Here is a 24,570-nt window from a genome sequence, read left to right as displayed (position 1 = left end):
ATAATATGTACGATGGATTTAAACAGTGATGTGATACTTTAAAACACGTATTTTACCGGCATAAATATAATAATAAAAATAATGTTTTTATTGCAAGTAACCATGACTCATATAAATTGTTAATAAGACTTAGACCTATGTTAGTAGTTATATTTATATTACAATGAATTACTGTCGTAACATCCCATGGGAGATGGCAACACAGCGACCCATGTATACACAGCCCAGCCTGCTTGCGATCATGCTCAGGATACTGTTGGAGCTGGCCCTCACTCTGCTTACCAGAGATGCACACCTCTTATGCATGGTAGCGTAAAAACAATCTATGTGCGCGTCTGCAAACATCCCTGATGCGCTACAAAAGCGGGGCAGCACCACCAGCACCCTAAATGCGTTATTATATTGAACAAATATGAAAAAATATGAAAACTGTTTTAGTGTTTCTCAATAAATGTCTTATTTATCTAACATGCCTGCACCTATGTGTTTGTATTTATTACAATTTAATTTATAAAACTCCTAAAAAAAACACGTGAAAATCATCATCGCATCACTAAAAACTTCTTCAAAGTAACTTCTTGTTGTCTTCGTCTCATTAAAGTTTTATAATTTTGTTTTTCTTTATTTCGATATGGTTCAATGTCCAGTTCTTGGTTCTACTTTCATAAATAACGTATTGAGACATATTTACAATAACACTTATGTTATTCAAAAAATTCAACAATAATTCCCCACAAAAAAATATTAAACTGTATACTAAAACATATAAAACGGACTGAAAAAGATTATTAATGGTTACATAAACAGTCAAAATCAAACGAATTGTGTCTGTCGGACATAAAATCAAACCACTATTGGAGCAATTGAGTTGCCCAGTAATAACGACGATAAATATTACTCAATATGACCGGGACAATAGGGTTGAACTGGTTTTTGTTACGACCCCAATTTGGACCATCCAATTACTGTGGCTAGTTGAGTACCCAGTACATCCAAATTGGTCAGCTGAAATAATGAAGAACCATCTACTTGGGTATTTGTTGGGACTTGTCAGATAACATCTCCTTGGTACGATAGACTATCTCAAGCTTATTTGTTTTGATGCGGTATATTAAAAAATGTTGGCATTTTTGTACCACATTTGTGCACTACATGTCAGATTTCATTAACATGTTCTAATTAGATTAACATCAGCCTGGTTGGATCAGATCTGTTCAAAGGAATATCTGGTTATATTGCAGTACTAACGAAATGAAAAGCTAATATACGCACATGCCTAGCGCTGCGGTTATCCTGTGATGTGGCATTGAACATAATCAGGATCTGATTGCAAAGCACCGCCGACGCACTCAATTTTGTAGTGTTATAATGAAAGCTTAGGCGTCCTTGAGGCTTCAGAAGGCTTTAATGGTAATAATGTATTCAAATTATTCTTGGAGAGAAATGTCTTGAATAATCGACCCAAACGGAGTGACACTGGCTTACTGAATGATAATTTTGGATGAACAGGAATATTCATCCTTCATTAAGTCTTTCATGGAAAGGCCAAAATTAATTTTTAATAGTCAATTTCTAGGAATAGTTTCGTTTTTCATTGATTGACATTTATCTAGAAAAATAATTCTATAGATCACTATCACTATTATTAAATATTGTTATGTAGTATTATTGTTTGATTATTCTATTGTAAACCTAAAGTGTTTGGCTCATTTCGATAAAGTTTTATTGAAGGAAAATTACACATTTGAAGCCGTACTCAGTGTATGTGTGGCTTTAACTTCGATTTTTATCAACAAGCTGGCCTTTTTTTATTTAGGAATCGGTTTATATATATCTTCTACTGCATAAGCTCGCACGTCAAAATGTTGATAGCGCAAATAATATTCCATTACACTAATTCGATGTTTAGTTTTAACGGGAAAAATCGATTGGTGACAATATTATTTCTTGATAATTATGTCATATAATTGGTAGATAGTATACAGCAATATGATAATATAATTACTTATCAACATTTTTTATTATATTAATTTATCTAAAGAATAGAACCAGGATAACATAAAAAAATCACGTTATATCAAATGGTGATATTACATTACTGAAAAATACATGAGCAATAACGTTTTTATTTATAAATTAATTCTGTTTTAAATTTTACAGCAACAGCAGCTTATGTTCCTCTTTTATCATATCGGCTGCTTTTTCACCGATCATTATAGTTGGTGCATTGGTATGGGCTCCAGGTATTCGGGGCATCACACTGGCATCCACGACTCTCAGATTTTTAACTCCGTAGACTCTTAACCTAGAATCAACCACTTCACCCATAGCACAAGTACCGGAAAAATGATAGCCAGAGATAACCAGGCATTTCACGTAACATTTCCAAAAATTTTGATCAGGAACGCAGTTACAAGCCCTTGGAATTATAAGCTCTGAATTAACGCTTTTGAAGACGCTAGAGTTCGTAGCTTTGAGGTAATCTTTAACATATTTTTCAAGGTTTTCTATATCTTTATCTTCTGTGAGATAGTTAGTGTAAATGAGAGGTTGATTGCGAGGATTTGTTGTGTTCAACAGAATTTGGCCGCGAAATTTCGGATATAAGTAACTCACCAATGTATACATCAATTGCCGGTCACCACTATGGTCATAATAATCTTGGCAGATTTCGTCTTTTAAGCTCAAGAAAAACACACAAAAAGGCATAAAATCATTCTTGTCATTTAAAATAGCCGTCGTTATCTCGTAGTCAGGATACTTTTGAGTCTTGTTCAAAGCTGCGTATCCTATGATTAAAGGTAATGTATATTTCGAAGGATCAACTGGTTTCTTATTTAAAGTAGCTTTACCCATTTTATGTACAACTAGAACGTAAATATGATCTTGCATTTTTTGTCCTACTGGTAAATCAGATATAACCTTGATGTTTTTATGTTTTAAATGCTGCCGAGGGCCGACTCCTGAAAGCATCAACAATTGAGGAGAGTTGATAGCTCCTGCAGACACAATTACTTCTTTAGTTGCCCTTATTGTCATCAATCTATCATTTAATATTAATTCAACACCAGTTGCACATTTGTTATCATCGAACAAAATTTTTGTAACTAAAGCATTCTTCAAAACATGTAGATTAGTACGATCCTGAAATTTGTGAGAAATGCTAAAGCAGCACTTTGTCTAATTCCATTTGCAATTGTATGTAATGGCTCACTAAAACCAATTGGTTTGTCTCCATTTATCTCGTATTCGATATCATGACCGACTTCAGAAAAAGCTTTCAAGTATTCAGATGTCACATCATTGTGTTGTGTGCTGACGCCCAAATAACCTTCAGTACCATGAAGTTCTTTGTCAACCCAATTTAGATCGGATTCATCAAGTCTTTCACTCTTGATGAAGTACGGTAGCACGTTCTCCCACTTCCAAGTTGTATCATTAACAATTTTGGCCCATGTATCATAATCATGGGAATTCCCTCTCGTGTAGGCCATGAAATTGATAGAACTAGTCCCACCGAGCATTTTCCCTCTTGTAACCTGGACGACTTGATTTTTCATGTATTTCATCATTACATCCGGGACGGATGTGTAATTCCAGTCTACTTTTGAAACCTTCATAAATAGGTTTAAGCTTGGAATCTGAAAACATTGTTGTAGTTTGCAGTTTTCATTACTTATGTTTATTCTACACAGCTTAGAAGTTAAATAAAAAATACGAACCATTGAACAGAGACAAAATATAAACAATTAATACATGAAGCAAAAAACACATGTGGCACTCGGGGACTGCCACGGTAAAGTTATTGCATAGCATTTTTTATCAACTTATGCAATTATAATTAGACAGTAGTAATTTAATATTAAAACAATAATAAAATAAGACCACGCTATATTTATAAACATTAACAAAAGCAAAGCATTAACTGTCCCCTTTATTCACAAACACTACACAAGCGCAACGTGTAAATGTGTTGAACGCGAGCTACATGGTAGGCGGAGTGGAGGTGTTAGGTTTTATTCTCGTCACGGAATTTCTTGATTCGGTCGCCACGCTCAAAGCTCGCGATAAAAGCTATGCAATAGCTTAAAACTGTGTACCCTTTTTACCAAAATTGCGCGGACGGAGGAGTATGAAATTTCCCACACTTATAGAGAATATAGACAAGGAGTGCAGAATGCAATTTTTTTAAATTGTGCATTAATAATACATTAAATCAATAAAAAAAACATTACATACTCTACCATGTATTGTATTTGACACACACACATATACTCCTACAAACACACATAAATACATACTCTTGATTTGATTTGATTTGTTTACTGCCAAACTTTTGTTATTGGTTAAAGTCTGTGGTAAAATTAAGTATAGGTTACTTATTATTGTTTATCTTTAATATTATTTGTCTATAGTGTAGTCTTGGCGAAATCTGTGATTATAGAAGTATAATACTCGTAGTCTTTGACAATAGAACTATAATAATGTTCAAACTTATAATTTCAATTAATTATAGTCGAATTTTTACTACTGCGGGACCACTAGTTCTGTGTATTGTTTGACTTACAACAGATTCTATTGGGGGATCTCCTCCAGCTTCAATCAGCAATACATTGATGTTTTTAATCTCCGACAGTCTATTAGCGACCACGCATCCACCAGATCCAGCGCCGACAACAATGAAATCATACTTGGCACCATCTGAAACACCAAAGTAGTTCTCACTAGATTCAGGATTGAGTATTTGACACACTTGAGGGTTCGGTCGCGCGGCTGTAATACATTTTGTAGGCAGGAGCACAATGACATGACTACTTTAAAGCTAAAATAGCCAGAAGGAAGTAGCAACCCATAAGGAATTACTACCCGTGTGCGATAACTTGAGACTTGCTTGGAATGCAACCCTCCGCTCGCTACCCCTGTAACTTCCCCTCAAGCTCCCGTGTTGTACTCTGTAGGCAACGCCATTTTTTTAACATCTTAGTCTTGTATTTATATATTATAATTTTATTTATTCATGATTTCGTTAATAGTTATTAGAGTTACTGCTATATATCATTGTAATTTTTTGTTTTAAGTTTATTGTTATAATGAAGGATAAAACTTTACATTGTGGAGAGATAAACTCGTGTTAAAGTGTTGGATTTTTTTGAAAATGAAAAGCGGAATATACAGTTGTGCTTACCTGTGAAAATATCATAATCAGGATCAATCAGTTGTATGAGCTCGAAGGGTTGGGTAGCCGTTGTATTATTAAACTGATTGTTAGAACTAAGATGGGTGGGGCATTTGCGTTGTTGATGTCTATGGGCTCCGGTAATCATTTAAGATGCCAGGCCAGGCGGGCATACGGCCCACCTGATGGTAAGTAGTCACCGTCACTCATGGACGTCAGCAATGCCAGGGGCAGAGCCAAGCCGCTGCCTACCATTAAGAACTCTCCGCAAGCCTACTTGAAGAAGGACATGTCATAGCGCTCGGAAAACACCGTGGAGGGGAGTTCATTCCAAAGCCGGATGGTACGTGGCAAAAAATATCTTTGGAAACGCACTGTCGATGAACGCAGCGGTTCCAGATAATATGGATGAACTCTGCTCCGATGGCGGGAGGTGCGATTATAAAAAGGAGATGAGGGGATCATCTCGAATAATTCCTCAGAGAATTCCCCATGGACCATACGGTATAAAAGACAGAGAGAACCGAAGGCCCTCCGTAGACTCAGGGGCCCCAAGCGATCCGCGAGAGCGGGACTATCATCCATCCGAACAGCCCGTTTCTGTATGGAGCCAAATGGAAGTAGCTGGTATTTGGGAGCCCCGGCCCAGAGGTGCACTTCACGCGAAGCCGGACCTGCGCTTTATAAAGCGCAAGTCTCTCCCCAGTCTTTTCCAAGCTCTACCCAGGTGTGAAATACCGCTTCGCTCTGTTGAGGACTTCCAACATTTTAAAGGCCAATTCGGCTTTACCTTCCAAATGACTCCGAAATTGGACATCACTCGAAATATCGATCCCCAGAATCCCGATACTCGCGGAAAGCTGCAGGGATACTCCTTGAAATTCTAGCGCCATGACAATGGTCCTTCTTCGCAGTGAACGCGCAAACCTGTGCCTTCAACGGGTTGAACTGAACTGAATTCAGTTCACCCCACTTGGAGACCCGCCCCAGAGAGTTGTCCACTTCAGACACAAGTTTTAATCGCCTCTCGTGTACAACGCTTCGAGAGAGACTCTGATTGCCAATATATCCCGCATCCCCCGTGCTATTATCCGCATAGCAATGCATGCCATCAATAGATAGCATGTCATTGATATGCAGTATGAAAAGCGTGGGAGGGAGCACATAACCTTGTGGAACACCATCGTTGATGGTCATGGTATCGGAGCAGCAGCCGTCGACGACAACTGTGATGATCCGTTTATCCAAAAAGTTAGCGAGCTACTTGCAGGGATCCCGTAAGCTGGAAGCTTCGATAGAAGTGACCTATGCCAGACCCTGTCGAAGGCCTTCATGATGTCAAGGCTCGTATCTTGGCGTATCTTGGCCGACCAGCGCATTGACCTACTATCTCTGGACTTTCTTGCGCCTAAGAAATAATAAAAAAACTAAATTACCTTGAACAACCGCTTCTTGTGGCCAAAGATACCCAGTTAGTTGCAGAGCTGCCAGTATTTGAAAGCCGGTTTGAAGTCTATGAATTTCATTCAATGTGGATGTTGCATTCATTATTTCTATAAAAGGAACCAAGTAAACAAACTCTTAGATTGACTTTTAAAAATTATCTGAAATATATGAAATGATCAGACTTACTCGTAGTTTATCAGGGCAATGTGATTTTAAGCTACATTAGTTCATTCCTCGGAAAGACAATAAATTTTTACTTCAAATCATCTAGCGCTTAATTTAACTTCCATGTTTTTATGTTTTACGCCCATCATTCATTAGTCTATCAGTCATTAGTCTATGTCCTGACAACACCGTATTAGGAAGAAATATGTCACGGTGATCTTAAAAAGGGACATGTTAAATAGAGATTTGATAATCATGATTCTGTGCGCCACTTAAGAAATAGTTTAAATGCGATTCTGTGCGGAACTTAAAAAATAATTTAAGAGATGAAAAGTTCTGTGGTATGGTATGGTGGTGTGGTATGGTTATTTTCCTGGTCCTACACAAATAGTCTACTACTGTACCATTCTATGAAAAATGGTACGAAAATGGCTCGCGAAAAGTCAAATCTCCCATACCCGTGGTGTTGGAACTGGCCCTAGAGTGAAATCTAAGAAGTTCAATATAGCCCTATATTTAAAACATTTTTATTTATCAGAGTATGCATCCTTATGATGTCTACGAGCCTTGATTACAGAACCATGATCTTGCATGTCTATCTGAGTGAGTAAAATAAATCTCGCTTATGACATTTTTAAGATAAGCTCGCACATATACAAGTTCCGAACAACAACATTCAGACCGTCGGTCTACCGAGCAATATCACTCGCTCGGTGGAAGATCTTCCCTTTTTCGTATATCTCTACAGTCAGGTTTAACAGGTTGACTCCACTAAGTGGGCATTTGGAGCAGAATTATAGTACCCCAATTCCTGAACAAGAAACTTCATCTGAATGAAATGAATCTGATTGCACCTTGCAAAGTTAAAGGGGCTCCTCCACCGGATTGCGTGGGATATATTCTACGAGCTAACTTTAATATAGGACGTTATCTTTTCATCGCAGAAATGATTTCTGAACGCGATTTATTTTGTGGTAAACAATTACATATGAGTCGACTATTATCAAAGCCGGCAATGTGACTTTTGGACAATTATTGGTAAATCAGAAAAACGAATTATTGACTTTGTATTCCATTGGCAGTTATAAAACTCTTCTGAAGGACATCTTAGATAAATAACAGGTTAAGTATTAACCTTTATTTAATGCAGGTTTTGAATCGTATTCTTTGAAGGAGATGATTATATTCAAATTAATCTGTATCGCCATATCAATAACATTTTTTTGTCCAAATACACAGATTGCCACCTTTGATAATAGATGACTCATATAACACACATAAATGAATAAGGCGCTCATTAGAATTTTGTATCAAACTGAAGAAGAAATATTTTAAATAATAATAAAAAAATTTTTAAAAATACTCACAGAACAAGTCGACGTAACAGCTGTTGACGAAGAAATAAATGTAATTAAAATGTTGAAATAAAAGCCACGAATTCTGACGTCATCAAGCAAAACAAAACGGAATTTTCTTTACGAGTAAGTTAATTTTGTCTGTATCGTATTGAAGTTGTGAGTGATTATTGTTTGAAGTCATCGAATTCGTCCAAGTTTTTATGATGTTTAAATTCGAGAGACATTAAATTTTCTGTGTTATCTTTATGTAAACTTTAAAGGTAAAAAAGTAGTAAAATAAATTATTTGAAATGTGAAATGATGTAGTTTTTGGCTAACTGCCAGGACGAAGATTCTCGAGGCTATTTAGCTGCACGCTTAACAACATATATTGATTGATTGAGATTTAGAACTGGTCTGGTCTTATGAAGCAAATACAAAATCCAGCAGGAAGAATGGATTTTGGCATTTCAGACTGCTTCCAAACTTTCATTCCGGACAAGTGGTTTTACTGGTACGAAAACATAGTGAGCGGTAAGGATATTAGGTATATGTATGGTATATGTACATAAAATTACCTTCGAAGCGTCTTCTATGCCGCGTTATCCGTCAATAGAGCCGTCCAATTTTTTGTACCTGATTCAAGAAAAAAGCATGTCTAGAAGAGGGCATTACTAAAATCTATGTACTGATATCTTTTTAAAATCTGTTGTGCCAGGAATTAATAGCAATACCATATAGCTTTATATAAAGCTACTCTAACTCATAAAGGCTATTTTTGGACATTTGATAATATTCCTCGGGTATCAGATCAGCTTCTTAGCTCTAAGTATTTGGTATAGCTATGCTCAATGAAGACTCAAGCATTTTTAAAAGTAGTGAACGAGAATTACCTATTCGATAGATAGGCAGTTAGTGGTAGTTTTCCAATTACAGAGCATAATGCGACTCAGTGACGCACAATGCCGAATTATGCTGAAGCTTAATTGGAACGTGAATTAGTTTTCAAATGCATCAGCAGAGTGCGCTAAGTTAGCACAGTTTTAGTAAACATTGATTATTTCTAAGAAACTACGACGAAACGAAAGCCTTACAATTATTTTCAACATTAAATAATGTTACTAACGATAATATAAACAAAATTTCGATCAATGCCAACTTAAAGAAAAAACACTTGTCAATTTTCTGTCACTAAGTCGGTATCGATTGCGAGTATCACGCGAGAGCAGTACTTTTGAGAGTGCTCGATTGTGCGAAGCGTTGCTGTAGTTGGAACATTCAACGTTGAGCATTATGCCGCATAATGCGCTCTTGTGCTGTAATTGGAAAACTAAATCTGTGACGCACAGACCACACAATATGCGCAATTCAGCTCTTTATGGATGAAATGCGGTAATCTGTTTAGCCATTGTAACTATACAGAAACCTTAAAAGTTATATCTCAAGGTGGGTCGCGCATTTGCGTTGTATATGTCTATGGGCTCCGATAACCACTTAACACCAGGTGGGCTATGAGCTCGTCCACCCGTCTTATTATGTACTCATTATGTACGTCGCTTATTATGTACCTGTACCGACTCAAAACCAGACGGGCCGTTAGCTCTTCTGTACACTTAGTGCAATAAGAGAAGCGCATAATGGTTCCTATGGGTGAGATAAGACAGTGTATTGAAGAAAAAGAGTTTGAAGAAATTTTGACTATACTGGCAGGTGTTATATTTGCAAAAGTCACTGATCAATAATTTAAATATATTTAAATAAAATGTACTGGATATGATTTAGCATTAAAAATACATAGTTTGTTTGATCATTTATTGAATGTATTGTTAGATTATATTATAACAACTGTTCTATTTATATGGTAGGGGACGAGTCGACCTTATGTCATTCAGTAGGAAATTTGTTTTTATTTTATTTTAAACTGTAAACGACACAATCGCCCATGTCATTAACTATGTCAACAGATTTATAGCGTGTGGTTCAAGGTGAATGAATGCTCTCGGGATATTGTTTGACATGATCCCCTCATCTTCTTTTTCTTTCACATTATCCTCCAACGAAGTCGAGTGCATTCCTTTCTTGCAAATAATTTTATTAAACGACAATTCATTGAGACCACTCATCATCATCATCATCATCATCATCATTCTCCTGCCTTTGTCCCAGTCACCTGGGGTCGGCGCAACATGTTTTCTCCTTCCATACTGCACTATCATACACCATTTCTTCGCTCACTCTCCTCTTATACACATCGTCTTTCACGCAATCCATCCATTCCTTCTTAGGTCTACCTCTTCCTCTATATCCATCCACATTCGCCTTCGAGGCGAATCGAAGGCTCTGTAACGTCGGCCGTCTTGGTTCGCCAGCCCGTCAGGCCGCCTAGACGGTGCCGCTGGTGTCCCGGAATACCCCGCTGAGTAGCTAGCGGCCCTGACTGTTTGCGCCGGAGATCGTTTTTTCGATTCCCACATCGTCGTGATGAACATGATTGCTCTTCGTCTGAGCGCTTATTATCTATACCTAATCCAGCCAAAAGTACTGTTATAAATGAAAATGCATTTTATTTAAAACTAGCTGACCCGACAGACTTCGTGGTGCCTAAATCGATAAATAAAAGATATAAACTTTTGTATAAAATAAAATTTTATAAAATTAAAACAAACAAAAGGAATACGTACGACGGGGGACACATCAAAGGAAAAACAAAATTGTTATTTTTATTTAATTCCGAGCATTTTCATATTATTTACCTTTTTAACCTTCTCTGTACTTCCATAAATAATTCGAGGACACATCAAAGGAAAAACAAAATTGTTATTTTTATTTAATTCCGAGCATTTTCATATTTTACCTTTTAAACCTTCTCTGGACTTCCACAAATAATTCAAGATCAAAATTATCCAAATCGGTCCATCCGTTCTCGAGCTTTAGCGAGACTAATTATATACATGAAGTAATGAATGAACAGTCGTCTGGTGTAGTAGTAAGTGACATGGTCACTACACAAGGGGGTCGCGGGTTCGAATCCCGCCAAGGGAAGATATTGATATGAAAAATATAAAATGTCTTTTCCAGGGTTATGGATGTATATTAAATATATGTATGTGTATAATAAAAATCTTACATTTATTTCCGTTATCTGGTACCTGTAACACAAGCTCTTTACGAACTTACCACGGGACCAGTTAACGAGGAGTGATTGTTAAAAAATAAAACAAAATAAAACAAATAAAACAATGTAATATTTATTAGTCTCAGCAAAAAAAAATTCTTATACAGGCATTTTTTAAGACACTCTAGCGCGCTGCCGTGGAGTGAATAGAGCGACCGGTCGATGGTGTATCGCGTCCCGACCCGGCAGGCTGGTTCTGGTCTAGCGGGGTATTCCGGGACACCAGCGGCACCGTCTGGGCGGCCCGACGGGCTGCCGTACCGAGACGGCCGACGTTTCAGAGCCTTCGATTCGCCTCGAACGCTCCGTCGGCTGGGCGTCCTTGGGGTGAGCCGCGCCGTCTGGTTGTAGTGTTGACCGCGGTAGCCCCCCTACCTCATCCGGGTTCTGACTTCGGAGGGGATCGGACGTCGGTTGTAAGAGTGCAGGGGAGTCGTTTAGTGGGTGCGCCCTAAAATCCTTGGGCCCGCGGTCTGCTCACAACACCATGCAGATCGTTGAGTCTAACATACCCCGCGCGCCCCTTTTGCGCGGGGACCTCGTAGGAGGTTCGGCCCTCTACCCGAAAAAAAAAAAAAAGGCATTTTTTAAGAGACTCAATGTCGCCGGGTCGTTTAAAGCAGGACTTTTAAAATTGACCATAATTGGAAGTCTAAAGGATTGAGTTCGGGGCTAGATGAGGGTCAGTTTTAAGCTCTTATAAAGTCGGAAACGTTGGTTTCAAGCAAGGCTTGGGTAGTTCGTGCCTTGTGATCAGGTGCAAAGTTCTGCTGGAAAGTCCACGGATCACTGACGCAGGATTATGACCACGTTGTACCTTGCCGACCACTTGAGCAGCTTCTTTAGAACTATGAGCGTACACTTTATCATTTTGCTTCTTCTTCTTAGTCGAATACTTCATTGCTAAAGGTCGTGTCCTTGAAAGCCTTTCGTGGCTCTTTGTACCCTCAGCTTCCATTTGCTTCGGTTTTCTTATTGTAGTGTTATTCAACCGTGACATTTTTTTCATCGGTAAAGAGGATATTTCTGTGCTTTTCACCCGCGTCTTGTGACAGAAGGCGTTTTGATCGATCCACTCTCTTTAATTGTAAATATTGATTTGGTAATCTTCATTTCTCGCGATAAGATTTTTTGCTTCCTTATGGGGTTTCGACAAAATATCCAAAGAAAAAAGTTACATTCAAATAGCAAACAGAAATAACTTACGTCGACCGACACATCTTCCAAGAAAATCGCAACTAGGTGAGTTTTTTACCATATTTTACCCCGAATAAACATCGGCAAAACACATTTTGTTTATCAACTGAAAGGGGATTTACGTCAAAACATAGATAATAGGTTTGTAATCCCCTTTAACAATTAAATTTTTAGTAGTCAATTTCTAGGAATAGTTTCGTTTTTCATTGATATTTATCTAAAAAAATTATTCTATAGATCACTATCACGAGTGGGTGCTGAGGGGTGACCAGGTGACGCGCCGTCTCTATACAGGGGTGGTGCGGTCAATGGCCCTATACGGGGCGCCCGTGTGGGGCCAGTCCCTGGCCGTGAAGGTAGCGAAGCTGCTGCAACGGCCGCAACGCACCATCGCGGTCAGGGTCATCCGTGGTTATCGCACCATCTCTTTCGAGGCGGCGTGTGTACTGGCTAGGACGCCGCCTTGGGTCCTGGAGGCGGAGGCGCTCGCTGCTGACTATCAGTGGCGGGCTGACCTTCGTGTCCGGGGCGTGGCACGTCCCAGTCCCAGTGTGGTCAGAGCGCGGAGGGCCCAATCTCGGCGGTCCGTGCTGGAGTCATGGTCCAGACGGCTGGCCGATCCTTTGGCTGGTCGTAGGACCGTCGAGGCGATTCGCCCGGTTCTTGTGAATTGGGTGAATCGTGACAGAGGACGCCTCACTTTCCGGCTCACGCAGGTGCTCACTGGGCATGGTTGCTTTGGTGAGTTCCTGCACCGGATCGGAGCCGAGCCGACGACAGAGTACCACCATTGTGGTTGCGACTTGGACACGGTGGAGCACACGCTCGTCGTCTGCCCCGCATGGGAGGGGTGGCGCCGTGTCCTCGTCGCAAAAATAGGAAACGACTTGTCGTTGCCGAGTGTTGTGGCATCGATGCTCGGTGACGACGAATCATGGAAGGCGATGCTCGACTTCTGCGAGTGCACCATCTCGCAGAAGGAGGCGGCGGGGCGCGTGAGAGACGCACAGGCCCGCCGCCGTCGAGCGGGGGCCAGGGAGGCGGATTTCGCCCAAGCCCTGGCCCTCTAAGTGTTTCGGGTCTCCCTCATATGTCGGCCTGGGGACCGGCGAAGGGGGCCTAAGAAGACGACGTGCAAGCTGCTCTGCACGCGTTTTATGCAAGAGCATCCGGGTGATGGAAGGCCGGCCATCCTCGACCCACGCTGGTTCTGACCCAGCGGGGTATTCCGTAGGATAGACCATTCTAACCGGTGCCATCTGGGCGGGCTTCGGATAGCCTGCCGACCGAGAGGTGGTCGTGGTGCCGACGACTGCCAGTCTGGCGTCCCGAGGGGGAGGGTGATGGGAGAGATGTGCTCCGCACTAAACGCTTCACCTTCCCCCCTTTGCCTTTTCATGAGCTCTGTCTCATGCGAGGTTTGGATGCTGGTTGTTGAGCGACAGGAGGTTTTAGTCGGTTCAACTCCGCCATGCCTCGCCCTCCCTCCCCAGTGGAGGCCGGAAGTCCGGCGATTTCCTCCTAACAAAAAAAAAAAACTCTATTATCAAATATTATTATGTAGTATTATTGTATGATTATTCTATTGTAAACCTAAAGTGTTTGGCTCATTTCGATAAAGTTTTATTGTAGGAAAATTACACATTTGAAGCCGTAGTCAGCATCACCTTCGATTTTGATCAACAAGCTAGCCTTTTTTTATTTAGGAATCGGTTTATATATATCTTCTACTGCATAAGCTCGTACGTCAAAATATTGATAGCGCAAATAATATTCCATTACAATAATTCGATGTTCAGTTTTAACGGGAAAAATCTATTGGTGACAATATTATTTCTCGATAATTATGTCATATAACTGGTAGATAGTATACAGCAATATGATAATATAATTACTAATCCACATTTTTTATTATATTCATTTATCTAAATAATAGAACCAGGATAACATAAAAATCACATTTCAAATCGTGATATTACATTACTAAAAAATACATGAACAATAACATTTTTATTTAGAAATTAGTTCTGTTTTAAATTTTACAGCAACAGCAGCTCATGTTCCTCTTTTATCATATCGGCTGCTTTTTCACCGATCATTATAGTTGGTGCGTTGATATTGGCTCCGGGTATTCGGGGCATCACACTGGCATCCACGACTCTCAGATTTTTAACTCCGTAGACTCTTAACCTAGAATCAACCACTTCACCCATAGCACAAGTACCGGAAAAATGATAGCCAGAGATAACCAGGCATTTCACGTAACATTTCCAAAAATTTTGTTCAGGTACGCAGTTACAAGCCCTTGGAATTATAAGCTCTGAATTAATACTTTTGAAGAAGCTAGAGTTCGTAATTTTGAGGTAATCTTTAACATATTTTTCAAGGTTTTCTATATCTTTTTCTTCTGTGAGATAGTTAGGGTAAATGAGAGGTTGATCGCGAGGATTTGTTGTGTTCAACAGAATTTGGCCACGGGCCTTTGGATATAAGTAACTCACAAATGTAAACGTCAATTGCCGGTCACCACTATGGTCATAATAATCTTGGCAGATTTCGTCTTTTAAGCTCAAGAAAAACACACAAAAATGAATAAAATCATACTTGTCATTTAACATATACGTCATTATCTCGTAGTCAGGATACTTTTGAGTCTTGCTTAAAGCCACGTATCCTATGATTAAAGGGAATGGATATTTGGAAGGATGAGCTGGTTTCTTATTTAAAGTAGCTTTACCCATTTTATGTAAAACTATAACGTTAATGTGATCTTGCATTTTTTGTCCTACTGGTAAATCAGATATAACCTTGATGTTTTTATGTTTTAAATGCTGCCGAGGGCCAACTCCTGAAAGCATCAACAATTGAGGAGAGTTGATAGCACCTGCAGATACGATTACTTCTTTAGTTGCTCTTATTGTCATCAATCTATCATTTAATATTAATTCAACACCAGTTGCACATTTGTTATCATCGAACAAAATTTTTGTAACTAAAGCATTCTTCAAAACATGTAGATTAGTACGATCCTGAAATTTTGAGAGAAATGCTAAAGCAGCACTTTGTCTAATTCCATTTGCAATTGTATATAATGGCTCACTAAAACCAATTGGTTTGGCTCCATTTATCTCGTATTCGATATCATGACCGACTTCAGAAAAAGCTTTCAAGTATTCAGATGTCGCATCATCGTGTTGTTTTCTGACGCCCAAATAACCTTCAGTACCATGAAGTTCTTTGTCAACCCAATTTAGATCGGATTCATCAAGTCTTTCACTCTTGATGAAGTACGGTAGCACGTTCTCCCACTTCCAAGTTGTATCATTAACAATTTTGGCCCATGTATCATAATCATGGGAATTCCCTCTCGTGTAGGCCATGAAATTGATAGAACTAGTCCCACCGAGCATTTTCCCTCTTGTAACCTGGACGACTTGATTTTTCATGTATTTCATCATTACATCCGGGACGGATGTGTAATTCCAGTCTACTTTTGAAACCTTCATAAATAGGTGTATACTTGGAATCTGAAAACATTGTTGTAGTTTGAGGTTTTCACCACTAATGCTTATTCCACAATAAGTGGTGAAAATCTCATGCCTTCAAGTTAAAAAAATAGTGAATCAATGAATAGAAACGGAATACAAAATTCGTAGAAAGATATATTCAAGACCTATTTTGTCTATTGTTTCACTTACAACAGATTCCATTGGGGGGTCTCCTCCAGCTTCAATCAACAATACATTGATGTTTTTGATCTCTGACAGTCTATTAGCGATCACGCATCCTCCAGATCCAGCACCGACAACAATGAAATCATACTCTGCACCATCTGAAACATCAAAGTAATTCTCACAAGATTCAGAATAAGATTGAGTATTCCATTGAGTATTCCGTTTTTAAGCTAGAACATAATACGCTCCTGTTAAGCTAAACGAGCTCTAAGCAGCCAGAAGCAGATAAAAGGAGTTAACAGTCTCTAAGATTAACAAAACTTCTAACTGTGAGCTGTTTGTGAATGCCTGATTAAATAAAGTTGGAAACATGAACTATATTATCCTGAAAATAATATTACTTCATCTCATAACTATGCCATGATTCATCGGATCACAATCGGAGATGTACTATTGTCAGAGTTAGTAAACTACGAAATAGTTTCAGCATAAACTAAAAATGACTCCAGACGCTGAACAATTTAGTGAATAACCGAGATTAGTGGTGTGTTGTGGTCCATGGAATTCTCGAAAGTGAATTAATTCACCTATCTGGAAATCTCAATAGCATAACAGCTGTATCATTCTTCGAACCGAAGCGAATTACTGGTTCGCGGTAGAAGAAAATAGGTATCAACTCAGAAGATGTTCCCCACTTATTCCTTCCTCCCTTGGATGTCGTATGTTACGGACGTGTCACAATTTTATTTAAATGTTAATTTAAATTCTTACTCCGTAAAATAAAGTGCATAAAATCATAAAGTACCAGGCGACCAAAACTACAAGGAAGTGGTGTCAACAAATAATATGAGTGAGTGAGAACACAAATTCAGACAAATATACGTTTCCTTGCATCGACCCGGGTGCACTGCTCACAGCCCCGCCCACCTGCTTCTGCGACACACGGGCTTACCGGACGTACAGTGTCCAATTACATTGTACCACCTAACATGGCAGCGCAAAAAAATCTGTCACCGACTTCTATAAGCTTACACACTACTACGTCTGAACCCTTTCTCCATATACAGTCAAAAGAACAAGACCTAGGGACAGAAAATTTTGTTAACTTCAGTCGGCGCACACGACGTGGACTCGATGATGATCATTTCGAGGATCACGTGACCGAATATCCTAAATTTCTAACTGAACTGACAAAATTATTCTCCGCTTTTGAATGTAAACAAGACCGGAAATTCGATTCCTTAAAAATTAAAATGGATGATATATTAGAACAAAACAACCAGATTCAACAGTCTATTGCATTTTTCTCCAACAAGTACGACGAACTATTAGTCCGTATGTCAGCGGCGGAAAGCGAAAACAACGAACTCAAAAAACAGATTGGCACACTGCATACGAAGATTGATTTGCTAGAAAGGAATTCCCGATCTGCTATGATTGAGATAAACAATCTACCAATCTCGAAACCTGAAGATAAGAACACCTTAAGCGAAAAATTATCTAAAATTGGCACAACTATTAATTATGATATTCCAACTACCCACATTAAAAATATATACAGAGTTAAACCAAAACATCAATCTTCATCTACTGGTACCGTCATCGTTGAGTTTGATACAGCTACTACTAAGGATAATATCCTGAAAGCTTCAAGATTATATAATAAGCAGAATGGAAAGTCTAAGCTCTCGACCGCTTCTATCCAGCTGCCTGGCCCACCAACACCTATCTATATAACTGAATTTCTGACCTCTCAAGCCAAGCATCTATATTTCCTGGGGCGCAAACTTCAGAAAGAGGGAAAATGTGACAGCTGCTGGCCAAGCCACGGGAAGATTTTAATCAAGAAAACTGCTAGTTCTGTTCCGTATTGTGTAAACTCCGAAAAAGATATTCAAAATCTAATGTCTACTGCTAAATGACTAAACAGTTACGTTCAACCACTGGTTTGTCTACTTTTCCATTATTTATGTTCAAACAATTTTGTAACTTTCTTTTTTATACATAAGATATATCAGATACCCACAGACTATTACACACACATACACACACCTACACTTAATTTCACACACAAAATGATTACACATACGTCTGCATCTACAATAACATGCTATTACTTAAAACATTTATACAGCACATGCTCCCCATTCATAATATTAACATTAACATTTAAAATTAACTATCTGTACACCTATTTTTATCTGTCATATAGTTTAAGCGACTCATATATTATTACTTTATATATACCCTGGGAAAAACAAACATTATCACAATTTAACAAAGCAACAAATTATATTTTCCTCCTAATTAAACTTATAAACTTAATCTTATACTCATACAATATACAAAATTCGATACCCTTAACCATTTACACATTGATTTAGATCGAGTATCGGTGGCCGACGTAGTGACTTGTTCGATAGAAGACTGTCACCATGTTGCCAGTCTACACCAGGGTGCTCTAAAGCTCCTTAACCAAAACATTAGAAGTATAAATAGAAATTTTGATGGATTAACTACCCTTCTTGAACGTAGTGGAACGACATGGGACTTGATTATACTCACTGAATGTTGGCTACTTCACTCTCCCCCTATACCAGTTATGCAAGGTTATAATTTGGCTGCTACTAGCCGTCACCGCACTCAAAATGAGGGAGTTATAGTCTATAGCCGCACCCAGCTTCAAATATATTTTAAAGAGCCGGAAATTCATGACGCTAACTGCCTCGCACTAACGATAAACAAGGATACCGTAGTTATTGCTATATACCGCCCACCGGCTCAACAAAATTTTACATTGTTTCTAGAATCCCTTAATGAACTTTTAAAGTCTTATTCTTCTTATAAAAATATTGTCTTGGCTGGCGATATAAACATTGATATTTCCGAGAAAAATATCGATTCGCGTTCTCACGACTATCTCACGTTGCTAACTTATCACGGAATGTTACCTGCACATGAACTCCCGACCAGATTAAATCGATCATGCCTTGACCATATTATTTTAAAATCAAAAAATCATGCTTGTTGTTTGGTTGCTGATACTTCGCTGACCGACCACGACACGACACTTCTATTTCTTCATACCTCAAGCCAGTATAATAATTTAACTCAAAATAATAAAACAAGAAAATTTATTGACTATGACAAAATTAATGAAAAATTACTTCAAATTGATTTTTCCCTTTTATACAACTCCACTGACGCTAACGTAGCTACTAATTATTTTATTAACACTCTTAATACCATCATTCTTGAAAACACGAGTCTAAAAGTTGTACCACATCGCAAAAGGCTCAGAAAATTGTGGATGACTCCGGGGCTTCTGAGATGCCTCCGAAACCGGGACAACTTACACAAAAAAGTGAAAAAATATCCTAACAATGAAGTTCTTCAATTATCTTTTAAAAGATATAGGAACTACTGTACATCTCTTTTAAAAAGCGCTAAGAGCAATTATGATAGGGCCCAAATAAAAAATGCTCAAAACAATAATAAGAAGCTTTGGGAAACGATTAAAACTATAACACATACCAAAAAACAAAATACCCATGCGAACGACCTTCTCACACACGCAGGACCCGCAAACTCTATTAATACGGTCAACCATTACTTTGCCAATGTCGGTAGTTCACTAGCTCTAAATATTCATGCAAAAAAAACACACTCAAAAGTACCTATATTGTTTTCTCATTTAAGAACTTTTGCTATGCTGGAAACTGACCAATCCGAGATAGAAACCCTAATAAATAGTCTCAGAACAGACTGTGCCACTGGATCGGATAATATCTCTGGGATAATTCTAAAAAAATTTAAACACATCCTTCTAGCTCCAGTTACGTTTTTATGTAATCTGGCTATTTCTACTGGAGTCTTTCCCGACGTCTTTAAGCTTGCAGTAGTTCATCCGATCTATAAGGGTACGGGGGACCGACGTCTGCCGAACAATTACAGACCTATTTCTATTCTGCCAACCCTCTCAAAAATTCTGGAAAAAATTATGAACCATAGACTCATAAAATTCTTAGACAAATACAACCTTCTCTCCCCCTCTCAATATGGTTTCCGCTCTGGTATATCGACTAGCGATGCAGTTTTAAACATAACTAATGAAATTGTCACAAAACTAGATAAAAAGAACAAAGTAATTGGTATATTCTTGGACTTAGCTAAAGCCTTCGACACGATTTCTATCCCAACTCTCATAACTAAGCTTGAAGCCGTTGGGTTGAGAGGCAATCAGCTTTCTCTTTTCAGGAGCTACCTTACGGGCAGACGTCAATGTGTCAAAATCAGTGACCTTATCAGTGACGAACTCCCTATAGCATATGGAGTGCCACAGGGCAGTATTCTCGGCCCTACCCTATTTTTAATATATATAAATGACCTATGTCAACTAAATATCACAAACGGGTCTATTTACACCTATGCTGACGATACTGCTCTCGTATTTCATGGCAGTTCTTGGGAGGCAGCTTTTAGTTTTGCTCAATGTGGCCTGAACACCGTAACTGACTGGCTGTCTAAAAATCTACTGACACTGAACGTGGATAAAACTAAGTACGTCACTTTTTCCCTGTCTACGCGTGGTAAAATATCATCTTCGCCTTTTTCACTTATAGCCCACTCCTGTAACGCTCTTGGACAAACTGCCTGCGGTTGCCCCTCCCTTGCCAGGACAAATTGCATTAGGTATCTGGGTATACAGATCGATGACCTATTATCCTTTCATTCCCATATTGACGTTCTGTCGTCCAGATTACGCAAACTCACTTACATTTTTAAAAATCTGCGTCATGTTACCGACAGGAACGTACTTACACTCGTTTATTTAGCGCTCTGTCAATCAGTCACTCAGTACTGCATAGTGGCATGGGGCGGGTCTTCCAAAACACACTTTTTAAAACTTGAACGTGCCCAGAGATGTATTTTAAAAGTTGGATGGCGGCTCCCTTATAGGTTTCCTACAAATGATCTTTACAAAACCTGTAAAGTCCTTTCTGTCCGTAAATTATTTATTCTTAATCTTATTATGACTACACACTCGAAAACTCCATACGATCCGACATTGCTCGTAAGTCAGCGGCGCGGGTATGGTGTGCGTCCCACAACACTTGTTTCTACATCGTTAGCTCAACGCTTTTACGGCTTCCTAAGTAGCTTCATATACAATAAAATCAATAAGCTCATAAATATATACCCCATGACACAGACCCAATGCAAACATGCACTAACAAATTGGCTTCACGACCTAGACTACGAGCAAACAGAGAACTTACTCCAGACTGTGAAGTAATCTGCTTTTTGTTTTCGAGCCCAATTAAGCAAATAATTATTTATATTATTATATTTATATTATTTATACCTATGTAATAGTAATAATAAACACGCATAGATGCAGATACTCACACATACACAATACAACATGCATGCGCGCACACGCTCATATATACACACACTCACACACACTCACACACACACACCCAAATACACACACATTCACACACGCACACACACGTAAAATGACCTTCTTAAAATATAACACCTAATGATCTCTCAACACTAGTCCGCATCATCTGTTCACGACTTAACCTAACCTAATCTATCTTAAGAAGGAGGGAGCCTGGAGATCAGTAATACAGGTCTTTGAACCTAGTACAGACTTCAGCTCTTTCTAAGGCTTACAAAATAAATTATAAGGTTAATTTATTTTCCATTTGAATTTGTATGTACCTTGTACCTTTAAGAGAGAAATAAATAAATTATTATTATTATTATTATTATTATTATTATTATTATTATTACTTATACAGGACAAATAAATTTTTTTGTGGGTTTGGATATGGAAGTGATTGGTAAACATTTGTCAAGTACGTATTTCATTAGAAAAATTGGTAGTTGACTGTGGGACAACTGCATAGTCGCATCGCTTGATATGAATGCACCGGGTGCCATATCCTTTAGGCCACGACGACTTTTTGAATTATTAATTATAATTTTCATTCGTATTCAGATACGGCCATGAAAGTAAGCTGTTTTTTCAAGTTATTTATGCTATTACCTTATCATATCTTCGTAGAAGCGTAAAGCGATACATGCATTGATTTTCCTGTTTAACTATCTAATTCCCATCCTTTAACTGACATCTTGTATAAGTGTGGGGGAATATTTAAAACCCACAGGGAGTACCATCTTGTAGTATGCCATTTTGAAAATATCACAATCAGGATCAATCAGTTGTATGAATGCTCGAATGGTTGGGTAGCCGATGTACTATGAAACTGATTGTTAGAACTAAGATGGGTGCGGCATTTACGTTGTTGATGTCTATGGGCTCCGGTAATAATTTAAGACCAGGTTGGTTCACCCGCCTCGTCACCATTCCGTCGATAAGATAATCCTCCATGCTGAGGATCGTGGTCTCACTTACTAGCTTTCTCTTGGACTATACTGCGCCAGCCCTGTCTACCCTCGGCTGCGCAGATGGCATCGTGGATTGAGGTTTAGAGAGTACAGCGTATCTGGTCCGACCAGCACATTGGCCTATTGCCTCTGGGCTTTCTTGCGCCTTAGAAATAATAAAAAACTAAATTACCTTGAATAACCGCTTCTTGTGGCCAAAGATACGCAGTTAGCTGCAGAGTTGCCAGTATTTGAAAGCCGGTTTGAAGTCTATGAATGTCATTCAATGCGGATGTTGTATTCATTATTTCTATAAAAGGAACCAAGTAAACAAACTCTTAGATTGACTTTTAAGTATTCATTAAATTATAATAGGCTGGGGAAAAAGTCTTTTCGCATTATAGTATGTATGAACTTGTAATAAAATATCTTTGGCTATACTATTTGTATCTGGCTGGTTTTAGTATCATTGAAAGTTTAAGTTTTAAAGAAGATAATTCCAAATTCAAATTAGGAAAATGTGTGATATTTATTTATTTTTAGTACTGTCAAGATGAGTGAATCTAATGAAGAAATTAGAAACATTTTTAAATTTTACTACAAAAAAGGTAAAAATGTAAGGCAAGTCGCGAAAAAAATTTGCAATGTTTATGAACCTAGTGCAGTGTCTGTGAGAGTAGCACAAATTTGGTTTAAGCGTTTTCAATCCGGAAATTTTGATGTCAAAGATGTACGTCGCTCTGGTCGCCCTATTACGTATAAAATGGACGCCATTTTTGAAAAAGTGGAGCAAGATCGGCATATCAGTAGTTACAACGTAGCTGAAGAGCTGGGAATCGACAAGCACCTACCAAAACCATCGTCGCGGTATTTTGATCAGAAGCCACAAAATTTCTATAGCAATGGGATCATGTCCCTACCTACAGGATGGCAAAAAGCTATCGAACAAAATGGTACCTACACACTTTAGTAAGAAAATGAGGTTGTTAAGAGAGTGTTAACTATGAATGTGGAAGGATTTAGAGGAAGAGGTGAAGGATTTAGAGAAGAAGAAATGGATGGATTGTGTGAAAGACGATATGGGTAGGAGGGGAGTGAGCGAAGAAATGGTATATGATAGAAGAGTATGGAAGGAGAAAACATGTTGCGCCGACCCCAGGTGACTGGGAGAGGGGTAGGATGATGAAGGGTAGGTAGGTAGGATGATGATGATGACACTTTAGTTAAATGTAATGCTATATTAAAAGATGTTGTGAATTTTCTTAAAAAATGCGAAGAAACTTTTTTCTTCAACCTCAGACTTACTCGTAGTTTATCAGGGCAATGTGATTTTAAGGTACATTAGTTCATTCCCTGGAAAGACAATAAATTTTTACATCAATCATCTGGCGCTTAATTTAATTTCCATGTTTTTATGTTTTACGCCCATCATTCATTAGTCTATCAGTCATTAGTCTATGTCCTGACAGCACCGTATTAGGAAGAAATATGTCACGGTGATCTTAAAAAGGGACATGTTAAATAAAGATTTGATAATCGTGAGTCTGTGCGGCACTTGAGAAATAGTTTAAACGCGATTCTGTGCGGATCTCAAATAAATAATAGTTTAAAAAAACTAACAAAATACCCTTTTATAGAAAATCAAACTAAAAAATAGAAAATAAATTTTAATTAATTTGAATTAAAAATAGTGTATGTAAAGATGATTTTATTGTAAAAAAAAAAGCGTGGGGTGCTTTTCAGGATATTAAAAAATAACCCCACTCCTCATATCTGTTCATAAAATATTTTTAATTTTTTTTTACAATAAAATATTTTTTTCTTATACTCTTTCTAATTCTTTATTAAAATTTATTTTCTATTTTTTAGTTAGATTTTCTATAAAAGCGTATTTTGTTAGTTTTTTCAAGCTATTATATTTTTATGTTTTAGTTGAATTTCAATTTTTTTTAATATTGTATTGTCATCAGTCCTTAATAAGTACATATACCAAATTTC

At 38.2% G+C, this 24,570-nt stretch overlaps 3 protein-coding genes across 5 annotated transcripts in view; 1 reads left to right on the top strand and 2 right to left on the bottom strand.

The window, feature by feature from the left end:
• The window catches only part of LOC114249492 (zwei Ig domain protein zig-8-like), a 241,753-nt gene that overhangs the window by 79,947 nt on the left and 137,236 nt on the right, over positions 1–24,570 (top strand). The gene's annotated exons all lie outside the window — the stretch shown is intronic.
• On the bottom strand, positions 1,999–10,887 carry LOC114244644 (ecdysone oxidase). Its single transcript, XM_089735478.1, has 5 exons — positions 8,155–10,887; positions 6,613–6,729; positions 4,568–4,701; positions 3,165–3,641; positions 1,999–3,117 (listed from the first exon to the last, which is right to left on the bottom strand). Exons 2-5 carry the CDS (start codon positions 6,722–6,724, stop codon positions 2,155–2,157), a joined length of 1,686 nt encoding a protein of 561 aa, XP_089591604.1. The 5' UTR covers positions 6,725–6,729; positions 8,155–10,887; the 3' UTR covers positions 1,999–2,154.
• On the bottom strand, positions 14,390–24,209 carry LOC114244605 (ecdysone oxidase-like). Its single transcript, XM_089735200.1, has 3 exons — positions 22,766–24,209; positions 16,195–16,328; positions 14,390–16,023 (listed from the first exon to the last, which is right to left on the bottom strand). The coding sequence occupies exons 1-3, from the start codon at positions 22,875–22,877 to the stop codon at positions 14,536–14,538; spliced, it is 1,734 nt and encodes a 577-aa protein (XP_089591326.1). The 5' UTR covers positions 22,878–24,209; the 3' UTR covers positions 14,390–14,535.

This window comes from Bombyx mandarina, chromosome 19 (genome assembly GCF_030267445.1).
Source record: "Bombyx mandarina strain Sakado chromosome 19, ASM3026744v2".
In the NCBI taxonomy this organism is placed as follows: Eukaryota; Metazoa; Arthropoda; class Insecta; order Lepidoptera; family Bombycidae; genus Bombyx; species Bombyx mandarina.
This window is presented reverse-complemented; position numbering and strand designations above follow the sequence as displayed.

Excerpts from the sequence above, each read along its gene's own strand:
- LOC114244644 (XM_089735478.1), bottom strand. The coding sequence starts at position 6,724 with ATGAATGCAACATCCACATTGAATGAAATTCATAGACTTCAAACCGGC. Across the intron at positions 4,702-6,612 it reads ACAAGAAGCGGTTGTTCAAG|ATGGTGCCAAGTATGATTTC; the intron begins GTAATTTAGTTT and ends TTGGTGTTTCAG. Across the intron at positions 3,642-4,567 it reads ATCCCCCAATAGAATCTGTT|ATTCCAAGCTTAAACCTATT; the intron begins GTAAGTCAAACA and ends CAATGTTTTCAG.
- LOC114244605 (XM_089735200.1), bottom strand. The coding sequence starts at position 22,877 with ATGAATACAACATCCGCATTGAATGACATTCATAGACTTCAAACCGGC. Across the intron at positions 16,329-22,765 it reads ACAAGAAGCGGTTATTCAAG|ATGGTGCAGAGTATGATTTC; the intron begins GTAATTTAGTTT and ends TTGATGTTTCAG. Across the intron at positions 16,024-16,194 it reads ACCCCCCAATGGAATCTGTT|ATTCCAAGTATACACCTATT; the intron begins GTAAGTGAAACA and ends CAATGTTTTCAG.